General features: G+C 33.3%; 1 protein-coding gene, 1 long non-coding RNA gene and 1 pseudogene across 4 annotated transcripts in view; 2 read left to right on the top strand and 1 right to left on the bottom strand.

Moving 5' to 3' along the window:
- Window positions 1-538: 538 nt before the first annotated feature.
- Window positions 539-2,413, top strand: LOC120196783 (annotated as a pseudogene).
- A 167-nt stretch (window positions 2,414-2,580) lies between these two features.
- On the bottom strand, window positions 2,581-7,623 carry LOC120196782 (sugar transporter ERD6-like 6). Of its 3 annotated transcripts, XM_039198500.1 has the most exons (18): window positions 7,376-7,620; window positions 7,200-7,262; window positions 7,010-7,099; window positions 6,756-6,815; window positions 6,604-6,669; window positions 6,439-6,504; window positions 6,279-6,354; window positions 5,789-5,853; window positions 5,579-5,671; window positions 5,318-5,398; window positions 5,119-5,203; window positions 4,616-4,662; window positions 4,456-4,518; window positions 4,303-4,362; window positions 4,077-4,142; window positions 3,878-3,937; window positions 2,944-3,058; window positions 2,581-2,856 (listed from the first exon to the last, which is right to left on the bottom strand). In XM_039198500.1, exons 1-18 carry the CDS (start codon window positions 7,568-7,570, stop codon window positions 2,744-2,746), a joined length of 1,464 nt encoding a protein of 487 aa, XP_039054431.1. In that variant the 5' UTR covers window positions 7,571-7,620; the 3' UTR covers window positions 2,581-2,743. The 3 variants fall into 3 exon arrangements, with proteins under 3 accessions (XP_039054431.1, XP_039054432.1, XP_039054433.1); XM_039198501.1 differs by lacking the exon at window positions 4,077-4,142 and having other exon boundaries at window positions 7,376-7,622; XM_039198502.1 differs by lacking the exons at window positions 3,878-3,937; window positions 4,077-4,142 and having other exon boundaries at window positions 7,376-7,623.
- The window catches only part of LOC120196785, a 20,060-nt gene continuing 5,720 nt past the window's right edge, over window positions 7,269-21,608 (top strand). Inside the window, exons 1-2 of the long non-coding RNA XR_005523214.1 lie at window positions 7,269-7,598; window positions 9,280-9,282. This is a non-coding gene — a long non-coding RNA (uncharacterized LOC120196785). The remainder of the gene's footprint in view (window positions 7,599-9,279; window positions 9,283-21,608) is intronic.

The raw sequence follows: 21,608 nt of genomic DNA, 5'->3' as shown, positions 1-21,608 counted from the left end.
TATTTGTAACATCTTTATTTTATAATATTTAAAAAATAATTTTTTATGAATACATATACGATTTGGTCAAACTTGAAAACATATATGAGGAAAAGTTTTTGAATAAGAAAGATGCAAACGTGATAATTAGATTTTTCAATTTTCTAAAATTCTTGTAAAACATTTCAAGGAATTATGTCTACATCCCGGCGAACATGCAGATGAGAGTAGGCGATACAGGTGATCGAAAAACAAACAACCTCGCAATTTAAACACTTAAAAAAACCTTAATAATAATCTGTGATTTGGATTCTTATGTTAATCAGGTTTTCGAAAGTGGGTCCTTTTGATCATCGTTTTTGGTTTGCCTAATAATAATTCAAAGTGTAATTAGCTAGTTAATGGGAGATGGTGAGCGTTGAAATTTCTAACCTCTTTTTAAGGAATCCGATAACAACAAATGACCAAACCTGACTTCCCTCGTAGACTTAAATCTCAGACTTCAGTGCTTTAAATCAAGGGGAGAGCTAGGAGAAAACCAAGCAAAAATAAAGAGAAAATGGTGAGCCTTGTAGCAGCACAAAAGCCATTGTTGCATGGGCTAATAAAGATGGCTGGGGACAGCCTTACTCCGTGGAGCTCGAGCCAGGCACGGTGATGAACTTTTGGGTTCCTTGTGAAACAATCAAGAAACCTAAAAAGGGTGAAAAAAAAGGTCACCCATTTGGAGAAACCGACAAAACCAGTGGTGGTCACCCATTTGGACAAACCGACGAAACCAGTGGTGGTCTTAGTGCATGGTTTTGCTGCAGAAGGCTTACTCACATATCAATTCCAAGTCGGTGCTTTAACGAAGAAGTACTCGGTTTATGTACCTGATCTTCTCTTCTTCGGTAACTCCATTACAGACAAACCTGACAGGTCACCAGCTTTACAAGCCGAGTACTTGGTTAAGGGTGTGGAACAGTGTATATTGGTGGGGTTTAGCTATGGTGGGATGTTGGCATTTAAGATGGCTGAATTGTACCCTCATATGGTTGAGGCCATGGTGGTTTCTGGCTCGATCCTGGCCATGACCGACTCCGTTAGTGTGGAGTCTTTAAACAGGCTGGGGTTCTCATCTTCTGCTGAATTGTTGTTGCCAAATTCTGTCAATGATCTAAAAGCTCTTCTCTCAATCTCTGCTCATAAGAAGCTTTGGTTCCCAGATCGGCTCTATAAAGACTACCTTGAGGTTTGTTTACAGTCTTACTCTTAACATCGTCAACTTTTAATGATTTTCTTTCCTTTTTTCTGCTTAAGGAATCTCTCTAGTATAAGCTATGAAATATTATTCCTCAACTGGGAATGAACATTTTGCATGCATGACTGGCGATTCACATTATAATTTCATGGGTTTGGATTAATATATCAATGGCTGAAATAATCAGAGTTACAGACTTACAGCACAGTTAAAACTTGCAAATAAAGTTCGCTAGATAAACATCTACCATGATGGCTGACAGATTAATGGAGTATTATAATATATATGCATGAACTTTTTTTTTATTAATACATTAAGAACAAAAGCTGATAAAACCAGGATACTGTTGAAATAGACCAAATTTAGAGTTTTTCTGTTCTTTCTTGCTTAAGTTCCTGTTTGAATCATATGGAAGACATAAACAAACATGTTTTGAAGTACTAGGTTTATAATTAGTTAAACTATCTATACCTAATTACTATGCCAAGTGAATCGATTCAGCGACAACTGTGATGAAGATCTAAGAGTAAGACTTAACACCTGTGGACATCCCCCTCTGGCCTCTACCCATCCCTTACAGCTATAGATGGCCCTAGCAAAAATTAACGGATCCTTCCATTAAAAAAAAAAAAGTGTTCCAATAATGGAAACGAATAAAAGTCTTTTTTCTGTTTTCATTATTACACTTAGAAACTTTTTCTGAAATCTGATCATCAATGGCCGTGTATGGGAATTACAGGTAATGTTTGCCAACAAGAAAGAGAGGGCCGAACTGCTGCAGGGCTTGATCATTAGTAATAAGGATACCACCATCCCATCTTTTCCACAGGTTGTTGCCCTTTGCATTTTTTTCACCCACGGCAGCTCTTTACAATTGAAATTGCTTTCACCATTTTCCCATATATAATATTGTAGAGAATACATCTGCTATGGGGTGAAGAAGACCACATCTTCAAGCAAGAGTTCGCTCACAACATGAAACAGTATGTTTTATTTCAGTGTTTCTTTTTTCTGTTTCTGTTTTACATATCTTTGGGTAATTGGATGTACACTGGCAGGCAATTAGGTGAGAATACAACCTTCGAAAGCATAGAGAAAGCAGGTCACTTGGTTCACCTGGAGCGACCCTTTGTTTATAATAAGTGTCTTAGGCGTTTTCTGGCTTCATTGCTCGATGAATGAGTCTTGCAGGTTTATTTAGAGTTGCTGTCATGAAAACAGAAAAAGGGCTTTGGACTCTTATTGCAATGGATTATTATTTCTTATACAGCTTCTCCATTTTCTAGCAAATAAAATAAATTGGAACAAATTCCTCTTCTTTTTTATTTTTATATTTCCATTATTTTAAATAATAATAGTAATGCAAACATGTCATCAAACAACTGCTATTGATAAACTGGTGAACAATGCATGATACAGGTTTTGCTAAAGCCAACGCTGGATATGAACAGCACATACAACTCGAAAGAACTTTGAAAACAAAATCCAAAAAGATAAAATGCATACACTGAAGATCCGTTTTTATCTGAAAGAAGACTGAATCTCTTCCAGACTTCTTCCTTTGGTTTCAGGGACCCACAGTGCCACAAAAACAATGGTGAATGCAGCCACACATGCGTAAATTGTGAAAGTTCCTGCTCATAGGAAGCAAACATGTTAATTTTATAGATTCTTAGCTTGCACATACAACTAAAAACAGATATTGAGAGAAAGAGAAAGACCTCCACCACTCCAGGTCAGAAGCAAGTTTGCTGTCATGGTAATTGCCCATGATGTGGTCCAATTCGCCAACGTTGCTACACTCCCAGCTAGACCCTTAATATTCACAGGAAGTATCTGAAAAGATGTTTAAGTTTAGAGAAAATAAGCACCAAACTGAACCAACCACGGATTTACAAACATCATAAACCGTATCTTTACTAGTAACAAAGGACTTGAAAGCAAAATTCCACACTTAATTTCTGTTTAGAGAAACCGAATATCATATTCTATGGTTGTAGCAACTTGTGCAAGGAATTCCAAAAAAATGCACGGACGCATACAAGAGATGCACAAACATGTCATAAGAAACACACTTATAACCCTAGTGGCGAAGCAGTGGAGAATCAATATATAAGAATCTTAATGCTGTTTCGGTCGCATGGGCTTAAGGTACACAATTGTGTCCCAGGTTAGTTTCTTGCTTCCTGCCTCTCACACTCTAACTAAAGCCAATACATACGTTAATGTCACCCAGATTACAAGATTACACACATACACCAAGTTTAGAAGCAACAGCTAATAAACATGCAATATGGTCTCATCGGATTAAATATCACTGTCACTAGATATGCACTACCTTACCCATCCCAGTCCCACCTCTGCTTTGTCAAGAGACAGAAATAAATACTCAGAAAAACAATTATTTTTGGTTCTGTTAGGCAGATATACGCCTCCAACTAAATATGATAATACGGGATTGCTTAAAATGATTAAAATCTTCGTTCTTCATCGTTCTCAGTTGCTATCATCCATGGTCAAACGAGCTGTATAATCACTGATGAAAAATACTCTCACCTATCACTATCGAGTAGTGTTTCATATAGAATCCTATAATGGAGAAATTAGAATGTTTCCTATTTATGTAAGGTGGAACTATAAGAGAAATTTGAATACCTCAGACATTATAACCCATGGAATTGCTCCGATTCCCAGAGAAAAGGCAATAACAAAGGCCTGAATTGAAGGAAAAAAATCAATCAGAAATCTATTTGACGGAAGTAGGGTACATGATACATACACACACGCAGACACAAAAACACATATATATTATATTCATAAACACAAACTTCACCACGAGTGAAAGAAAACTTACCACAAGACCGACCAGTGAAAGTACCCCCATTATGTGATATAAGTCGGAATCTTCAGCAACAGTTTTCTGGTATCAGTGAAGAGAAAGGAGAAGGTATCAAGAAGCAGTAGTAAAATAATTAAGAAAGAATTTATAAAGTGGGGTTACTTCAGTATTGACGATGGCATTTTAAAAAATTTAGAAAGGGGAAAATAAATTAGAAATAAATGGACCTAACATCACCAACCTCAACAAAAAATGCAACTGCAACAATGAGCAGACTCAGAGTCATTCCAGACGAGGATACCTGCAAAATCATTTATGATTATTGATCTTATTCATTTCTATCTTAACCATAGCTCAGTAGCAAATATAGAATGAAAGGTTAGTTCAAGCACACCATAAGAAGAACCCTGCGGCCAGTTTTGTCCACCAGCCATGTAGTCACACCAGTTGCAACAACCTACACAGAATAGACACCTATTAGATTGATCAGAAATAAAAGCTTCCTGGTAATATATGACCTCCTGCATGACGAAATAAGAATGTGCCTACTTTACCTGAATGGCCCCAAGCCCAAAAGTTGCAACATTACTAGATGAAACCCCTAAACAATTTTATTGCACTGTCAAATTAGTGAATCATAAGGAATAAAGAAATAAATAAATGAAAAACCCAAAACTTTTGCAATCTTAAAATGAGAACCTTAAGATGGGAATGGGGAATTCATATTTTGTTAATCTTGTACAATTACTGATTAACAAAATGCCCCTCATATTTTTAAGATTAAACAATATCAACAAGATGTATAAAGTGAAATTAGCAAATCTCCAACAGACAGCAAATGCATTATTTCCTGCAAAATTTAGCATATCCACTACAAATATTTTGAATGACAAGTTTGTCTTGCTAAATTTGAATTTGATAATGCATACTATCCAAAATGAGGTAATGAGGCTCATGCTAGGCAAAGTATCCATTTATAAGAGAATTTATTTTTCATCATCTAAAGATTTAATTAATATAAAGTCATCGTTAAACATCAAAGAAATGTTGTTCTAACCAGCACTTTCGAAGATATAACTTGCATAGAATAAAACACCATTGATGCCACTAAGTTGCTGAAGCACCAGTAATCCAATTCCTATCTGCAGCATACCAATTACCACTAAAATTAGAGGTTCAATCAACATTTTCTAGGGAAAGGGAAAGAAATGCTATAAATGAAATAAAAAAAGTATTAAAAAAAACAAAGAATATACCGTCAAAGGATACCAATATCTTTTGCGCTTGAGATCTGCAAAACGAATTGTTGTTCTCTTGCTTGATGATGCCACAGCTCTCTGCAGAGATGCCAATTATAGCTTAACTTTATAAGTATAATAGAAAAAGATGCCCTTAAGACAACCTCATGCTTAACACCTAAAGCTTTTGTGTACCAACTTAGTTTTGCAGTTCAATCCAAAATGTATGAGCCTTGGTTGAAGTTAAAAAAGACAAATTGCAGTGATTCAGTTCAAAACCTTAATTTCATTGACTTCGACAGAAATATCTGTATCAAAGCCACGCAAAACTTGCAGAGAGGATTCAAAATCTTCCATCATTCCCATTTTTGCCTGGACACAACACAGTCACAAAACTAATAAACAAAATACTACATGGAAGAAGAAAAGTGGAAAAGATAAGAAGTTTTAAAAGGTCCACTCAAATGATTGCAGGTACATGTTTCTTACCAGCCATCTAGGAGATTCTGGTATGAAAAATAGGCCAGGTATCAATATCGTACATGGTAATATTCCTATAAAGAAGAATCACAGCAGTTTGTCAGCGATAACTGTATAAATTTAATTGATTACTGATAAACACTGACCATAGATTATCTTCAATAGAAGCATAGATGCATACGGAAATGCCATGGCTATATTGTCATGGGACACAATAGTCTCTTTAGAACCTACTAGCCATCTATTAAATACAAAAAAGCTATATTTCCCTTGAGAAAAATGGGATTAACACAAAAATAATTTAATTTTCTAGAAAAAGAAAATCTTAGTTAAATTCAATTAGTACTCGCATGCGTGCAGCCATGCACAATATGACATCATCAAAATATTTTGAATTTGTTCAAATAATAAAAATGTTTTGGACATTGTTTCCCCAACATCATTAGGCGATTCTCTTTCTGGAAAGAGGGGCTAAGTGAACAAAATTCAACCCACTTACCTAAAACTGCAAGTACTCTCCAATTTGCAAACAATCCCAACAGATATGCCAGCATTATTCCAATAGTAACTGATAGCTATCCAATAAAAGATTTTACTTGACTAATCAGTTGATAGAAGTAAATATGGGATACCAAAATGGATGCTAATGTGGAACAAACCTGGTTCACCGATCCAAGGCTTCCTCTCATGTTTTGGGGTGCTATCTCAGCTATATATACAGGCACCTAGACATAATTATGATCATGGTTTATTCATGTTTTAAGCATTACTAAAAAATGTTCCAAGAAAAGAAGTAAAAAAACAGCTGAAAGCTTCCAAGGTACCGTGTAAGAGATAATTCCGACACCGAACCCTTCTAACAACCTTCCCATAAATAAAAACGAAGAATCCTACAAATGCCCAATGCCAGGAAGTTAGCAACAAGCTTTGCAAAGGAGACACAACGAGAAGTACAAAATTATTAAAAATCACTCACGTTGGCAAATGATATGGCCAGCCATCCTATAATGTTAGGAATCGCAGCAATCATTAACGACTGCAGATTTAACACAACAAATGCAACATTAAATTGTTAAAGTGGAAAAAAAGATTCATATTTGATCCAATACAGTGTACATACATATATAAATTTTGAAGATTAATGAATTAAATTTATAATTTCTCAGCTCTAAGCTCAAAGAAAACATTAACCAAAGGTAAATAAGGGAAATTACGAAAGGAATAAGTTACCCCTTTTCGGCCAATATATTCAGCAATCTGACCACTGGCTATTGCCCCAACCATTGCTCCCACATTTGACAAGGAACCAAAAACTGAAAACTGCCCCAAAATAAGAATAAAGGACTGATTTAATGAAAAGGAAAACAGAAAAAAACCAATTTAAATTAAAGAGGAAAATCGGGAGATTCCAAATTCATACCTCTGAAATCGAAAGCTTAAGATCACTGATAATTTGAGCTTGAGTAGGAGACGAGTATCCACACTGTATAGCCAAATTTAAAATAAAACCAATAATAATTACAGTTGAAAATGAAATTAGAAAAAAGGGAAAAGACCAAAGATGAGATTGAGACGAGAAGTGGGAAATTATTATACGGTGAAGCCAAATTGGATAGGGCCCAAGGCGACGATTAGGACACAGAGGACAACGGAGATTGATCCATCGCGAAGGACTTGGGAGGAAGATCCCATAATACTGGACTGCCTGGAACTCATCCGATACCAACTTCCGGTGTGCAAAAAGGGTTTCTTGAGATCCCGGCCTTCTTCATTGTCGTCCCGAAAACTCATCGCCAACTCACTTCAAGAGAAAAAAAAGGTCAGAAATTCAATGAGAAAGCTCTGAACTTTCTTATAATAGCAAAGAAGACAATAATGAAGATGACGATGGTGACGGTAATAAGACGTGTAATATATCAACATTTTGATGGGGGAAAAACACGTGGGCTGTATAGCCATTTTATATATATATATATATATATATATATATATATATATACTATATATATATATATATATATATATATATATATATATATATATGTTGGTCGCTAATCCATTCGTTTTTGGGCAACAATCCATGCTTTTCGTTACTTTCGACAATCGGGCTTTTTTTCCATCTGGGTTTGCCCGAATGGATTTGTTGAGTTCTTTAGGGTAAAATGCGGTTTTGGTGCATTGGACTATATTTTATTTTTCGATGAGGTACCTATAGTAAAAACAATTCTCAATTTAGTACTTATAATTTTCATTTTTTTTATTAAAAATCCATGATTTTCACTACATTAGCGGCCCGATGTTTAGCTTCTTTTGGATAAAAGAGCAGCCCATACACGGGCGAAAGCTAGAAGGGATCAGTGGGAGCCATGACTCTTAAAAATATTTTAAAAATAATATATATATGTATATTAAATTTATCACCACAAAAAATCTGTATAATAAATTATTAAGTTTAGTTACCTCAAAAAACCATATATACTATTTTAAAATTCAAAACTACTTAAATATCATTTATTAAAAAGAATTAATATGTATTATTATTATTTTAATTTGGATCATATCTCATATAGATGGGTTAGGATTTACTTACTTTGCGTAAAACTCTATTAATTTTACATAGATTTAGGATCATTGGATGAGTGAAAATAGATGACTGAGATTAACTCCTTGTTTTTTTCTCTAGTAAATATCTTTTCATTTCCTACTATTAATATCATTAATCTATTCTCATTAGTCTAACTATACCTATCCATTGTTGTTTTTTCAAAAGTATTAATATATTATTAAAGATGAGATTTCTAATTTATGCATTTATATTCTCAACAATCATTTTGATATTAGTGTTATCAATGATGTTAATATCATTCTTTTCTCAAAGTGTCTAATCCTTCTTCTATAGACCAATTTAGATTGAATAGTTTGTGTTGTGAACAAATTATGCAAGACTTTGGACTACTGTATTGATATGACACATGGAGGTTTTGTAACCCCCTCAAACTGATACGGATAACCCGATCCGATCTGGAGTGTCACATTAAGGCCACCGAAGTGCCCACCGTAAAAATAGCGGAAAATTTAAAACTTTTATTAAAACATGTAAATTATAAAATGATTTATCAATACGAAAAAATAAAACAGATTTTCAGACTCATATATAAAACAAAATACAATTACATGCCCCCTAATCACATATACCATACTCTGCAAACAACGCCGGAAGAACTCCCTTACTGAAGTCGATAGCTGCACTGATACAATTCTTTTAACCTGCAATAGTGAGTAATAGAGTGAGCTTCGGAAAGCTCAGTAATACAGAACTACCAAGTAATGCTACAAGACATGCCGATAAATGGAAAGCCATATCATTTCTTATTTACTCAAACGTATACTGATTTTCGAAATAATTTGGAGTTCCACTAGTAGTTCAACGAATAGAAGCAATGAATATCTCAGTTCATAGGAAATATTTCATAGTATCACGTTTTTAGGAGATCGAATAGGATGTCTAGTGTGTTCCAACAGTACGATAAAATCATAGTAGGTACAATAAACGAGTAATAGTTCAGTAAATCATCATAAAATCATAATGAAGTTTCACTTTTGAAACTCGTAGTTTAAATCCTTTTCATGTACACCATCCGCAGTTCCTCAGAACTACGTCCGTAGGGCTTACCTTAAGCACACAACAAAAAGGAAGCCACCTAAGGATAGGCTTTGGGCATGTAAACTTAGGCCCGTAAGTCCATAGGGCTTACCCTAAGCACACGGCAAAAGGGAGCCAACCTAATTGAGCATCTTGGGGCCCGTGAGCCTACCAAAAAGTCACATTAGGTCCGTAATCATCGTTATCATATATCAGTGAACACCAATAAACATATATCAGTCATAGTTCATAAACCATCATCGGTAAGTCGGTGCATCATAAAACAGTAACCATAGATTTTAGTGTACCACATTTCAAAACAGATAAAACAATTATATAGTACATAGGGAACACACTAGAGGATCCAAGTATTTTTCAGAGGCATTTTGTAATTATCGGTAAGGATAACATGAAACTCGTGCAATTTGATCGGATTCTAAGAATAAGGTCCTATTGGAGAGAATCGATTACTAACCGATCTAATCAGACATTTAAATTTGATACTCTAGAATTCCACTATGATTCGTGTGCATCAGGAAAGTGTTCAGGAATAACCGGAGTGATTTAAGCTAATAAAAGAGAAACGGAGATTCTAGACATTACAATTCATGTTGATCAATCGGTTTATCGAACTATTCGAACTGAACAACTCTCAGAACTAATGCGTGTCGACCCATCAATTTATTGCCTTTCCAGGTATTCACACTTTAATACTAACAATTCTTGTACATAAATCATCTTCATAATCATTGCTGAATAGATCTTTCTATGGTCTTTATTTCATTTCCACGTTTCAACGATATCAAAAAATACAGACATACTTGATTCATGGTTCATGACCCATAAAGATAATTCATCATGTATGTTTATCAGTGGTTTCAAACTCATTCAATCACCTATTAAATCCTCAGTCATTGAGGTTACTTAGTTTGTTTAGTAAGCAAGTCTATCCCGGTTACTTTAGAGTTTTCCAGAATAATTCAGACGTTTCTGAATTTCAAGTACATGTTGTACTTCCTTTCAGTTCAATTTAGTCATATAATAAAGTTATTCAGGTATTCATGGTTGATTTATATCACGAATACCCACTCATTAGTATTGTATGCGCTCTAGAGTTGAGCTGAGCCAAGTACTTCCAGAATTATCATCGATCCAAATTTGATAAGATGAACAAACATTCAAGTGGTACCTATATGATTTAGGTAATGATATAGCACTAGCGTTGGTTGATCACTTAAGTTGCGTTCCATAACTTTTTACTGGTAGCACAACATCCATATTTATTTGGATTTCTTAATTAATCCAAGACATTTACTTATTCTAGGTCATAAGGGTATGATGGTTATTTTGGTGCTCAGTTTTATTCTATTCATTTTAGAGCTCAAGGGTATCCAATCATTCCTGAGCTTGGTGAAATTCTTGGTCATTTCAATTACAGGGGTATTTTGGCCATCTTACAGATCTAGAATATTTCAATCATTTTCTTTCGTCCAGTCTTATTATTTAATTCAAACTTATCATTTATTTCAGTCCCTTCAAACTATTCTGACAATATATCACCATCGATAAATTATTATTCTTCATGTACTTACTCAAGTCGGAGATTTCTAGGTTAAATGCATTCTCAGATGTTACTAAAGGACTATCAGGAATTTTCCATACAAAAATAGGATCTCAACAATCAAATCAGTAATTTATCGGTTTAAAAGCAAATTCTCATGTTACTTTCTCATTTAGAGTCAACTTGGACTATTTTTACCTCTCAAGGGCATTTTTGTAATTTCTTAACCAGATAATTTTGGTATTAACTCTTAACGAAAATAATTATACTTTAGAGATCCAATGGTTAATTACTTTCCCGAACATTCTTTGATCTTGAAATGATTCTTTAACCGACTTTTAGTATCTTGCACAAACCCTCTTGGGTTTAAAAACTGATTATCCGAATTTCCTAAGCAAAACTAGCATTTTTTATGCACATATGAAATTTTACCGAATCAATATGTCTTTTCAGAGTTATTAACCACTTCCAGGTACAATTCTTGTCATCTTACAATATAAGGGTATTTTCATAATTTTATCCTACTGAAGTATTCTCATAATTTCCCATCCAAGTACCTTTAACATTTAACCTTTGATGATATAAAAATATAAGTTACAAATCCAGAGCTGATTTCTTTATCACCAATCACAAACTTGTAATTTAATTCTAACAATTCCTCAATCTCTTATATTAGTCACTCGATCCGTATTCAGTTACAACATTTCTACCACATTCATATCGAGTGTATAAATTATTCAACTCCACAAAAGTGATCAACATTATCTTATTCATGCATTTACCAATATCAACATGTTCCATAAAGCATAAAGAGGTAATAAAGTATTACCTCAATTTTCGTGCAATATTGATAGACCATTAACTTCCATTCAAAATTCCTCGATCATGAAATCATCTTCCAATATTTCCTCAGATCCATATCAACATAAATTACATAAAAAAACGGAGCTTAATTATGAAAAACGGATCGAATCGGATGATAAATCAGTGAAACACAGCTTACCGGGTTCGAATTTGGCGAAACGGACTTTGGATTCGGATTCAAGACGTCGAAAACATAAAATATGACATTTCGAAAATCTTGAATTTTTGGTCAAAGCCAAAGTCAACGGGTTTGACTGGTAATTGTGAGGCCTTCGGGTTCGAATTTCAAAAAAAGGACTGCGAAATCGGATTTGGAACGTCAAAAAATATCAGGATAGGTATACTCGGTCAAATTCAAAGGTCGTTTAATGCACAGTCAAAGCCGGTCAAAGTTCTGGTCAACTGTGGTCATCTCGGTCAACAGTCGACCATTTTACACAAATATCACCCTAACATAAATTAATTACCAAATTAGCCATATTCTGCAAATATTTACGAAACTAACACTTGAATTTTACACAAATAGCACCCAAACATAATTTAATTACAAAATTAACACCCAGACGATGCCCACTCTCAGGGAGGGGTGGCGCGTGCAGCACTTGAACAGTGCTAGGGTGTCGGAAAATTCCCGAAAAAATTCTTAAAAATTATTTTAAGCGATTTTGAGGCACTTACCAAGCTCGGTTCACAATTTTGAACGGCGGAGAGCTCGATTCCAAAAAGTCAGAAACTTTGACCGCTTCACCTCCTCACGCGCCGCCGCCGCCGGAGACAAGAAGAACAACGACCGACTCGAAATGACACAAGGAACACGATGGTGCGGGAGGTGTCGTAAATGGATGACCGGATCATCGTGAATCGACGAAAAACCAACTAAAATCGAGTTATTACCGACGATACTTCCGACTGAAATTAATGACAAACGACGACGATTCACGATGAAAGGTTTGAAGGGTTTTGTTCCTCGGTCGACAACGAACACGATGGTGGTTTTGGTTCGTCGATCGGAGATCGGACGACGAGTAGATCAGAATTGAAAAGAGGGTTGTTGGAGAGGAAAAACTGAGAAATTTCTGCAGAAAAACACACGGGATGTGGGGGTTATAATTCATCCCATAAAGAAAATGGGTAAACCATGAATTTAGTCACTGAACTTCCTACACTTTTTAAAATGGTCTGCCAACTTTACGATTTTACAATTTATTCCTAAATTTTCTTCCAAAATACCAAATTAAATTCACCACTTTAAAATTTCTAAAATTTAGCCCCTAAATTAGGGTGTTACAGGTTTTTTTCAGGAAGACATATCAATGATAATATTTTAGTTGTCTATGAAGTCTTATAACCTCTGAAAATAAAAAAAATAGATAAAAAGAAATTATTTGCTTTAAAATTTGACATAAGTAAGACTTATAACCGTGCAGAATAGTATTTTGTGGAAAGTATAATGTTAAGAACAAGGCGGAACAAAGTGGGGCCAAGGGAGCCTTATCACGCCAATTATTTTTTCAAATGTTAATTATTATTGAAAAATATATATTTTTCAAAAATAAATAAAGAAAAATTTACCATACTCTCCTCAATTTAAAAAAATATATTTATAAAAAACAAAATAGTTTAACCCCACTATAATAAATTCTTAATTCCACCACTCGTTGAGAATGAGTTTTAATTATCCGTGGGTATATATTATCGTGTAATGTTTGAAGACAATTTTGTATTTAGTGAGTTTAAATGGAATTAAGGGCAATTCATTTACACCAACACGTGGTCCAAGATAGGGGTATTTATTGAGAGAGTCGATCGCGAGTTTAGCTGTAACATCCCCAAAACCGTGCTAGTGACTAAAATATAAGTTTTTAAAACTTTGTGATCAATTTCAAAAAATTGAAAAGTTTAGGGACTTATTTGGAGTATATTGGTGTTGGATTGAATATCAAAGTTTGGTAGTAGAAAGGGCATAATGGTTATTTGGTAAGGTAATAAATTAAAAATTTATAGTGGTGTATATATATACACGTGTAGTAAGTGAGAAGGAAAGAAATATCTGGAAGTCTAGCTTCTTCTTCTTCTTTCCCCGTGAGTGCTTGGTTAAAGGTAAGATGATCTCAAGTTAAAGTTTCATTTCATTTTTAAATTAGTTTTGATTCTTGAAGTGATAGGAAAACTTAAGGAAGTTTAAAGAGAAATAAAAACTAAAAGATTTGCAAGTTATAGGAGATTGAAAATAAGGAGTTTTTAAGTGAATTGTTGAGAGAGAGTTTGTAAATGAATTTAGAATTCATATTTGACTTGTTATCAGCCAGAATAACAGATTTAAGAGGGTAGAGAGGATAAATAACAAAGTTGAATATGTGGTAAGATTTTTAGTTTCAAGTGTTCTAATGAAATATTGGATGTTTAGATGTGTTAAAGTGATATAAGTTTATTTGGATAAGTGTAGTTGATTTTAAAGGCTTGAAAAGAGACTAAAGTGAGGAATTTATCAATGTTTTGGAAAATATTCGGGTAAAATGAGTAAGTTCTAGGCATGGGGTATCAGTACTGGAAGAACAATACCGATACTTCAAGGAAAAAATAGGTGATATCTTGGTCTGAGTATCGATACTAGATGAACACTATCGATACTAGATGAACAATATCGATACCATAAGGTAAAAGTGGATTTAATCTTCAAGAAGTATCGACACCGAAGGATGTAGTATTGATACTATGGGTATCGATACCAGTGAGCAAGTATCAGTACCATTTTGAGAGGAAATTCCATAATCGAAATTCGGTATCGATAATGAAGTATAGTATTGATACCATAGTGTAAAAGTATAGGTAATGTACCTTGGGTACCGATACTACCGATATTATTCAAAGTGAAATAGTAAATTAAGTGTTTCGTTTAGCTCAAGTTATTGGCGATTGATAGTATTATGAATTTCGATATTTATTGAGATCGTATATTGGTGTAGATATTGATTGAAAGCAAGACTCGGATGATTCAAAGTTGTGAGATCGATCTAAGGTGCTAAGTGTTGTTGTGACTAGTGAGGCCCATGTGAGTGCATATTAGTTGGTATATGATGTTTTATGGAAATAAGACTTGCGACGAGTCTATTCTCTATATTAGAGTGTATGAATCCAGGAATATAAGCATGTGTTTAATATGATTATTATGTGTGCATGAGTACTTGAATATGAGTATATGTGTTATTTATTATTGTATATGTTACATGATCTATTTGAATACATGTTTGTGTGATAACCCATGTGAACTGGTATAAATGACCTATGAGATCACCTGAGAAAATAATATAAGTTATGTGATATGGACATAAGGGATTATATGAACATGTAATATAAGCTATATGATGAGAATCTATGTTTTATATGATATATGTGAAGATATGAGAACAATATATTAGTTATTTGATATGATCTACGAGTTTACATGAACATATGAGATACACCATGTGACATGACCTACGTGATTAATTGTCTATGTGAAATAAGATATAAGAAATGATATAAATGGTAAAGCTCATAGTATATGATATGAAAGCTGAGGGTATAATTGGCATGCCAAGAGTCAAGGGTTCTACGCGGTCCTTCGGGATATATATGTGGTCCTTCGGGACAATTCTATGATGTCTTTCGGGATAATTTCTACGCGGTCCTTTGGGGACATCTATATGGTCCTTCGGGACATTCTATGTGGCACTACGGTGCATTTTATACGATCTATGGTGACAACATTTGTGCACAACCTCAATGTACTCACATATCTTTAGTTCTTAGAAGTTTACCATGGGCTATTAAAAGAGATAACATAATAAATTGTATGTGATTTTATGTGTATTGCTTTGTGAAATGTGTTATGATTTCTATGTTATATGATGTTTTAAAAAGATTAAGTCTCATATTATATGATTAAAATGATTAATGATTAATGATAATGATAGAGATAAGATGATTAATGTTGATCATGATGGTATATGTATATGTGTGTATTTTGTTATATGAAATGTTTTATGGTTTTGTATGTTATTATGGTATGAAATGCTCATGTATTGTTAAGGATTTAAAGTTTTTATTATACATTTTATATGCCTCACTAAGTCAACGACTTAGCGTGTGAATGCTTCACACGTAGGTTCCGAGAAGATAAAGTAGCAAATAGGCAAGTCATGTCAGCTTCTCATTTTCAAAGATTAGGTCAGAAAATAATTGAATATTATGTATTTTGTTATACTGATTGTAGTTGGCATGTAAATAAAGATTTGAATCGGATATGCTCTGATCGATTTTGTAAAAGTATATGATTGTATTTAATGTAAATTATTCAGTTTTGATTTACATGTGAATTTAAATTTTCAGTTATTTTACAAAAGTAATGATTTAAAAAGTCAATGTGACACATTGGATTCATATCCAGGTCAGATACGCGTTGGGTGTTACATTTAATAGTATCAGAGCTAAGGTTTAGTCGATTCTAGGCTTAAACCGAAGTCAATTGAGTTTTAATATATGTACATGCCAATAAAAAGAAAATTTCTGATCTGATAGTGTAAGGAGTGTGTTGTCTTATTACTAAAGTAGAATTGTTATGTTATATTAGATGTCTGATCATGAGAGCTTTTGAAGTGAAGCTAGAAGTGATAAACCTGATGGTGGTAGCAATTCACATGCCCTAGCCAGCCAGGATGAAGAAAGGACACCTCAGGGAGTGCCTTTACAAGATCAAGGGTTGTTTTCAGGAGGTTGAAAACGCGTCAGAATAGTGTTAGAATGACTCCATTGCTCTGAAGTGGAGTAGTTTCTTTGCTAAGCGAGAAAATTAAAGTATAGTTGATAAATGTTATCATGAGAATATTAAAAGATCAAATGATGTGGTTATTGTTTTTAGAATAGTTCAAGAATGAGTATATCGGTGATCAGTTCATAAGACAAATGAAACCAGAATTTTTGAGTTTGAACCAAGGGAATTGCACTGTGTATGAGTAAGAGTGAGGGTTTGATAAGTTGAGTAAATTACCGCTTAGTTAATTCCGATTGAAAATGATGTATATGATTGGTTTGATGAGGGCTTGTGCCCTAGATTAAAAGAGTTGGTGCTGACTAACAAGGTTATGCGAGGGTAAGTGTAATAGAGTTAAAATATTTAAGGAAAATGTCAGGTTAAGCTAATCAAGTATGGCGAGGATTTGTGTATGGTTGTGTATTTTGGCTATGTAGATGTGATGTAGTAAAGGAGATAAGGAGTTGTATATCTGAATGAAGTTAAAGATGTAGTAGAAAAGTTTGAGTTGATAAAAAGAATATGTGTATTGTATATCTGAAGGATTGTACAAGAGTAAAGGTTTGATATTATGTTGCAAAGCAATTAGAGAATGATGAAAGAAATCAATTGACTCGTGATCTTGAGTGGTAAGGATTGGAGTTAATGTCTACATGGTGAATGACATTATATGGATTTCTAAAGGTAGAATATAGGTGTATAATTGAAAAAGTGAAAAGACAAGTCTATAAACAGTAAACACGAAATATTAAAGTAGAGGAAGTAATATGAGAACATTATAAGATATGTGTAGACAGTATTCTCAACTATTTTTGCAGTGAAAATTCGAGGATGAATTTTCTTATGGGGGAGATTTGTAACATCCCCAAAACTGGGCTAGTGACCAAAATATAAGTTTTTGAAACTTTGTGATCAATTTTGAAAAATTGAAAAGTTTAGGGACTTAATTTGAGTATATTGGTATTGGATTGAATATCAAAGTTTGGTAGTAGAAAGGACATAACAGTCATTTGGTAAAGAAATAAATTAAAAATTTATAGTGGTGTATATATATATATACACACATGTGTAGTAAGTGAGAAGGAAAGAAATATATGGAAGTCTAGCTTCTTCTTCTTCTTCTTCTTCTTCTTCTTCTTCTTCTTCTTCTTCTTTCCCCTTGAGTGCTTGGTTTGGTTAAAGGTAAGATGATCTCAAGTTAAAGTTTCCTTTCATTTTTTAAATTGGTTTTGATTCTTGAAGTGATAGAAAAGTTTAAGGAAGTTTAAAGAGAAGTAAAAACTAAAAGATTTGCAAGTTATAGGAGATTGACAATAAGGAGTTTTTAAGTGAATTGTTGAGAGTGAGTTTGTAAATGAATTTATAAGTCATATTTGACTTGTCATCAATCAGAATAAGAGATTTAAGAGGTTAGAGAGGATAAATAACAAACTTGAATATGTGGTAAGATTTTTAGTTTCAAGTGTTCTTATGAAATATTGAATGTTTAGATGTGTTAAAGTGATATAAGTTGATTTGGATAAGTGTAGTTGAGTTTAAATGCTTGAAAAGAGAGTAAAGTGAGGAATTTATCAAAGTTTTATTATTGTATATGTTACATGGTCTATGTGAATACATGTTTGTGTGATAACCCATGTGAACTGGTATAAATGACCTATGAGATTACTTGAGAAAATAATATAAGCTATGTGATATGGACATAAAGGATCATATGAACATGTAATATAAGCTATATGATGAGAATCTATGTTTTATATGATATATGTGAAGATATGAGAACAATATATTAGTTATTTGATATGATCTACGAGTTTACATGAACATATGAGATACACCATGTGACATGACCTACGTGATTAATTGTCTATATGAAATAAGATATAAGAAATGATATAAATGGTAAATCCCATAGTATGTGATATGAGAGATTGGGGTATAATTGGCATGCCAAGAGTCAAGGGTTCTACGGTCATTCGGGATAATTCTACGTTGTCCTTCATGACAATTTCTACGCGGTATTTCGGGACATCTATGTGGTCATTTGGGACATTCTATGTGGTATTACGGTGCATTTTATACGAGTTGTGGTGACAACATTTGTGCACAACCTCAATGCACTCACATATCTTTAGTTAACAGAAGTGTACCATGGGCTATTAAAAGAGATAACATAATAAACTGTATGTGATGTAATGTGTATTGCTTTGTGAAATGTGTTATGATTTCTATGTTATATGATGTTTTACAAAGATTAAGTACCAGATTATATGATCAAAAGGAATAATGATAATGATAGAGATAACGATAATGATTTTAATGTTGATCATGATGGTATATGTATGTGTGCGTATTTTGTTATATGAAATGTTTTATGGTTTTATATGTTATTATGGTATGAAATTGTTGAAAACATTTTGATGTTTCGATATAACAAATTAAGAGTTATTGAATTTTAAGATTTTATAATCATTTTTAAAGTATGTTCGATTAAATTATTCGAATATCACAAATATTACTCCAAGTTTTTCAAAGGTCAATTTCAATCCTTACTAAAGTGTAAAATTGTGTTTTAAACTTAAAATATTTTTGAAACAATTTTTACAAAGTATTTCGAACCAAAATCGAGCCAAAAATCAATTTTATGAAGGGATGTACCGATGCACAACCTAATTCGAATACATTTTGTGTAACGATGCACATTCATGTATCGATGCACTCATGATTTTATTGAAACATCGAATGCATTTTATGTACCGATGCACAGACCATGCATCGATGCACTCCTGGCTCTTTGAAACATCGAATGTAATTAGTGTACCGATGCACCCCAAGTGTACCGATGCACTAGGTCTTATAACGGTCGAAATATTTGAATTTTACACTAAGTGTACCAACGCACCCACGCTCCCACCAGATTTTTAAATGATAATTACACAATAACGGCTCTATTGATTTCACAAATGATCCACAGCATTCAGAAGTGATTCAAGGTGTATTTAAACAATCTTAGGAGCCATTGATCAACAAAAATTAAGAAGAGAAGCTAGAGAATCAAAGAGAAAGGCTTGAACTTATTGTTTGAGCATTTTCAAGCCTATTTTCATTCAATATTCATTTCGCTTTCAAGAGCACCATTTGTGCTCAATTGTATTCATTCTTGAGTGTTCTTTCTTTGTTATAGAATTGTGCAAACATCTTGCCTAGTGAGGTTTTTTCTGTAAGTTTGCGAAATTTGTATTCTTCTCTTTGGGAGAGAGTGTTCTCAAGAATTTGGGGTATAATTCTTGAGGAAGTTGTAAGGTTACTCTTTGTCCTCAAAAGAAAGAACAAATTAGTAAACTTGTTGGAAAATCCTTAGTGTGGATAGCTAAGGTAGTTGACGTAGACTTTGGTTGAGAAAGTCGAACCACTCTAAATCACTATACAATTATTTTTCAATTTTCTGTAAAAGCTTCCACCAAAATTTTTATTGCCAATTCACCCCCTCTTGGTTATTTCGTCGATCGATTAACTCAACAGAAATGCTCATGTATTATTAAGTATTTAAATTTTCTATTAGACGTTTTATATGCCTCACTTAGTCAACGACTTAACGTTTGAATGTTTCACACGTAGGTTCCGAGAAGATAAAGGAGCAAAGATAGGCAAGTCAGGTTAGCTTCTCCTTTCCAAAGACCATATCATAAAAGAATTAAATTGTATGTATTTTGTTATACTGATTGTAGTTGGCATGTAAATACATATTTGAATTGGATATGCTCTGATCAGTTTTGTAAAAGTATATGATTGTATTTAATGTAAATTATTCAGTTTTGATTTAAATTTGAATTTAAATTTTTAGTTATTTTGCAAAAGTAATGATTTGAAAAGTCAATGTGATACCTCTGATTCGTATCCGGGTCGGATACGGGTTGGGGGTGTTACATAAGCACTGCTCGACTCGTGCTTAACTAAAAATTCTGTTGCTCAACACGACTCGTTTCTCGTTAAGCTCGTTAAAATTTTGCTTGAAACTTGTTGTTCGTTAAGCTTGTTGTTAGTTAAACTCATCAAAAATTTTACCTTGTTTTTTAAATATAGATAAAATCTACTTATACTATATAGAACTTAATATGAACATCAATTAATGGATTTAATAAAAAATATCAAAAGATGTATGAAGCAATTTTAAAGCATAAACTTCAAACCAACAATCCACAGATGCATTAATATAATAATTAGGGTTTGATTTTGGGTGTAGTAAAATAATAATTATTAATTAATAATTTAAAATTTTTATTGTTTATTAGAAAATTAATAAGTTTATAATTTTTCATCTTTTTTATTATCTATTAGTAATTTAGTATTTTTTAAATGAACTAATTTTTAAGATAATTTTTAAAAAAATTATAAAAAAAATTAATGAGTTGTTCGCGAACTTATCGAGTCAACTCAAATCAAACTTTGAGTGAATCGATTTTGAACTGCTCTCGAGCTGCTCAACTAATTAAGCATCCCTAGTTTAAGATAGGAAAATCCAATGAGCTCATATTTATTTCTATTTTGTGTAAAATTGACTGAAACTGAGTTGAATCAAAACTGTTTGTGACCCAGGTGGTGGTGATCCGACAGCAATTTGAATCCGAACTGGCGTTGGCCTGAATTCAAGTTGGACCTGGAAATTCTGGATTTGAACCCGACCTACACCCAATCTAAGAACGACCTAAACCCGAATTGAACCGATAATATGATAACTGAAACCGACCTGTATTCGACTAATATGAACCTGAACCCGAGATTAACCTGGTTAATAATTGGTATTACCTGGCCTGTTATGAACCTGACCAGTAATTGACTCAACCTGTAAATGGTCCGACTTGTTATTGAACTGATATGATATTTATCTGACTTGATATTTACCTGATTTATAAGCTACAATTGAAGTTGTAAGATTTTGAATTTATAGTAAACTATGAAAATTAATATGAAT

Source organism: Hibiscus syriacus, unplaced genomic scaffold (assembly GCF_006381635.1).
Source record: "Hibiscus syriacus cultivar Baekdansim isolate YM2019G1 unplaced genomic scaffold, ASM638163v2 tig00117034_pilon, whole genome shotgun sequence".
In the NCBI taxonomy this organism is placed as follows: domain Eukaryota; kingdom Viridiplantae; phylum Streptophyta; class Magnoliopsida; order Malvales; family Malvaceae; genus Hibiscus; species Hibiscus syriacus.
This window is presented reverse-complemented; position numbering and strand designations above follow the sequence as displayed.

Coding starts and splice junctions, on each gene's coding strand:
- LOC120196782 (XM_039198500.1), bottom strand. CDS start 7,570: ATGAGTTTTCGGGACGACAATGAAGAAGGCCGGGATCTCAAGAAACCC. Junction 5,854..6,278: donor GAGAGTACTTGCAGTTTTAG/GTAAGTGGGTTG, acceptor TCTTCTTTATAG/GAATATTACCATGTACGATA. Junction 5,399..5,578: donor TCGAAGTCAATGAAATTAAG/GTTTTGAACTGA, acceptor GCATCTCTGCAG/AGAGCTGTGGCATCATCAAG.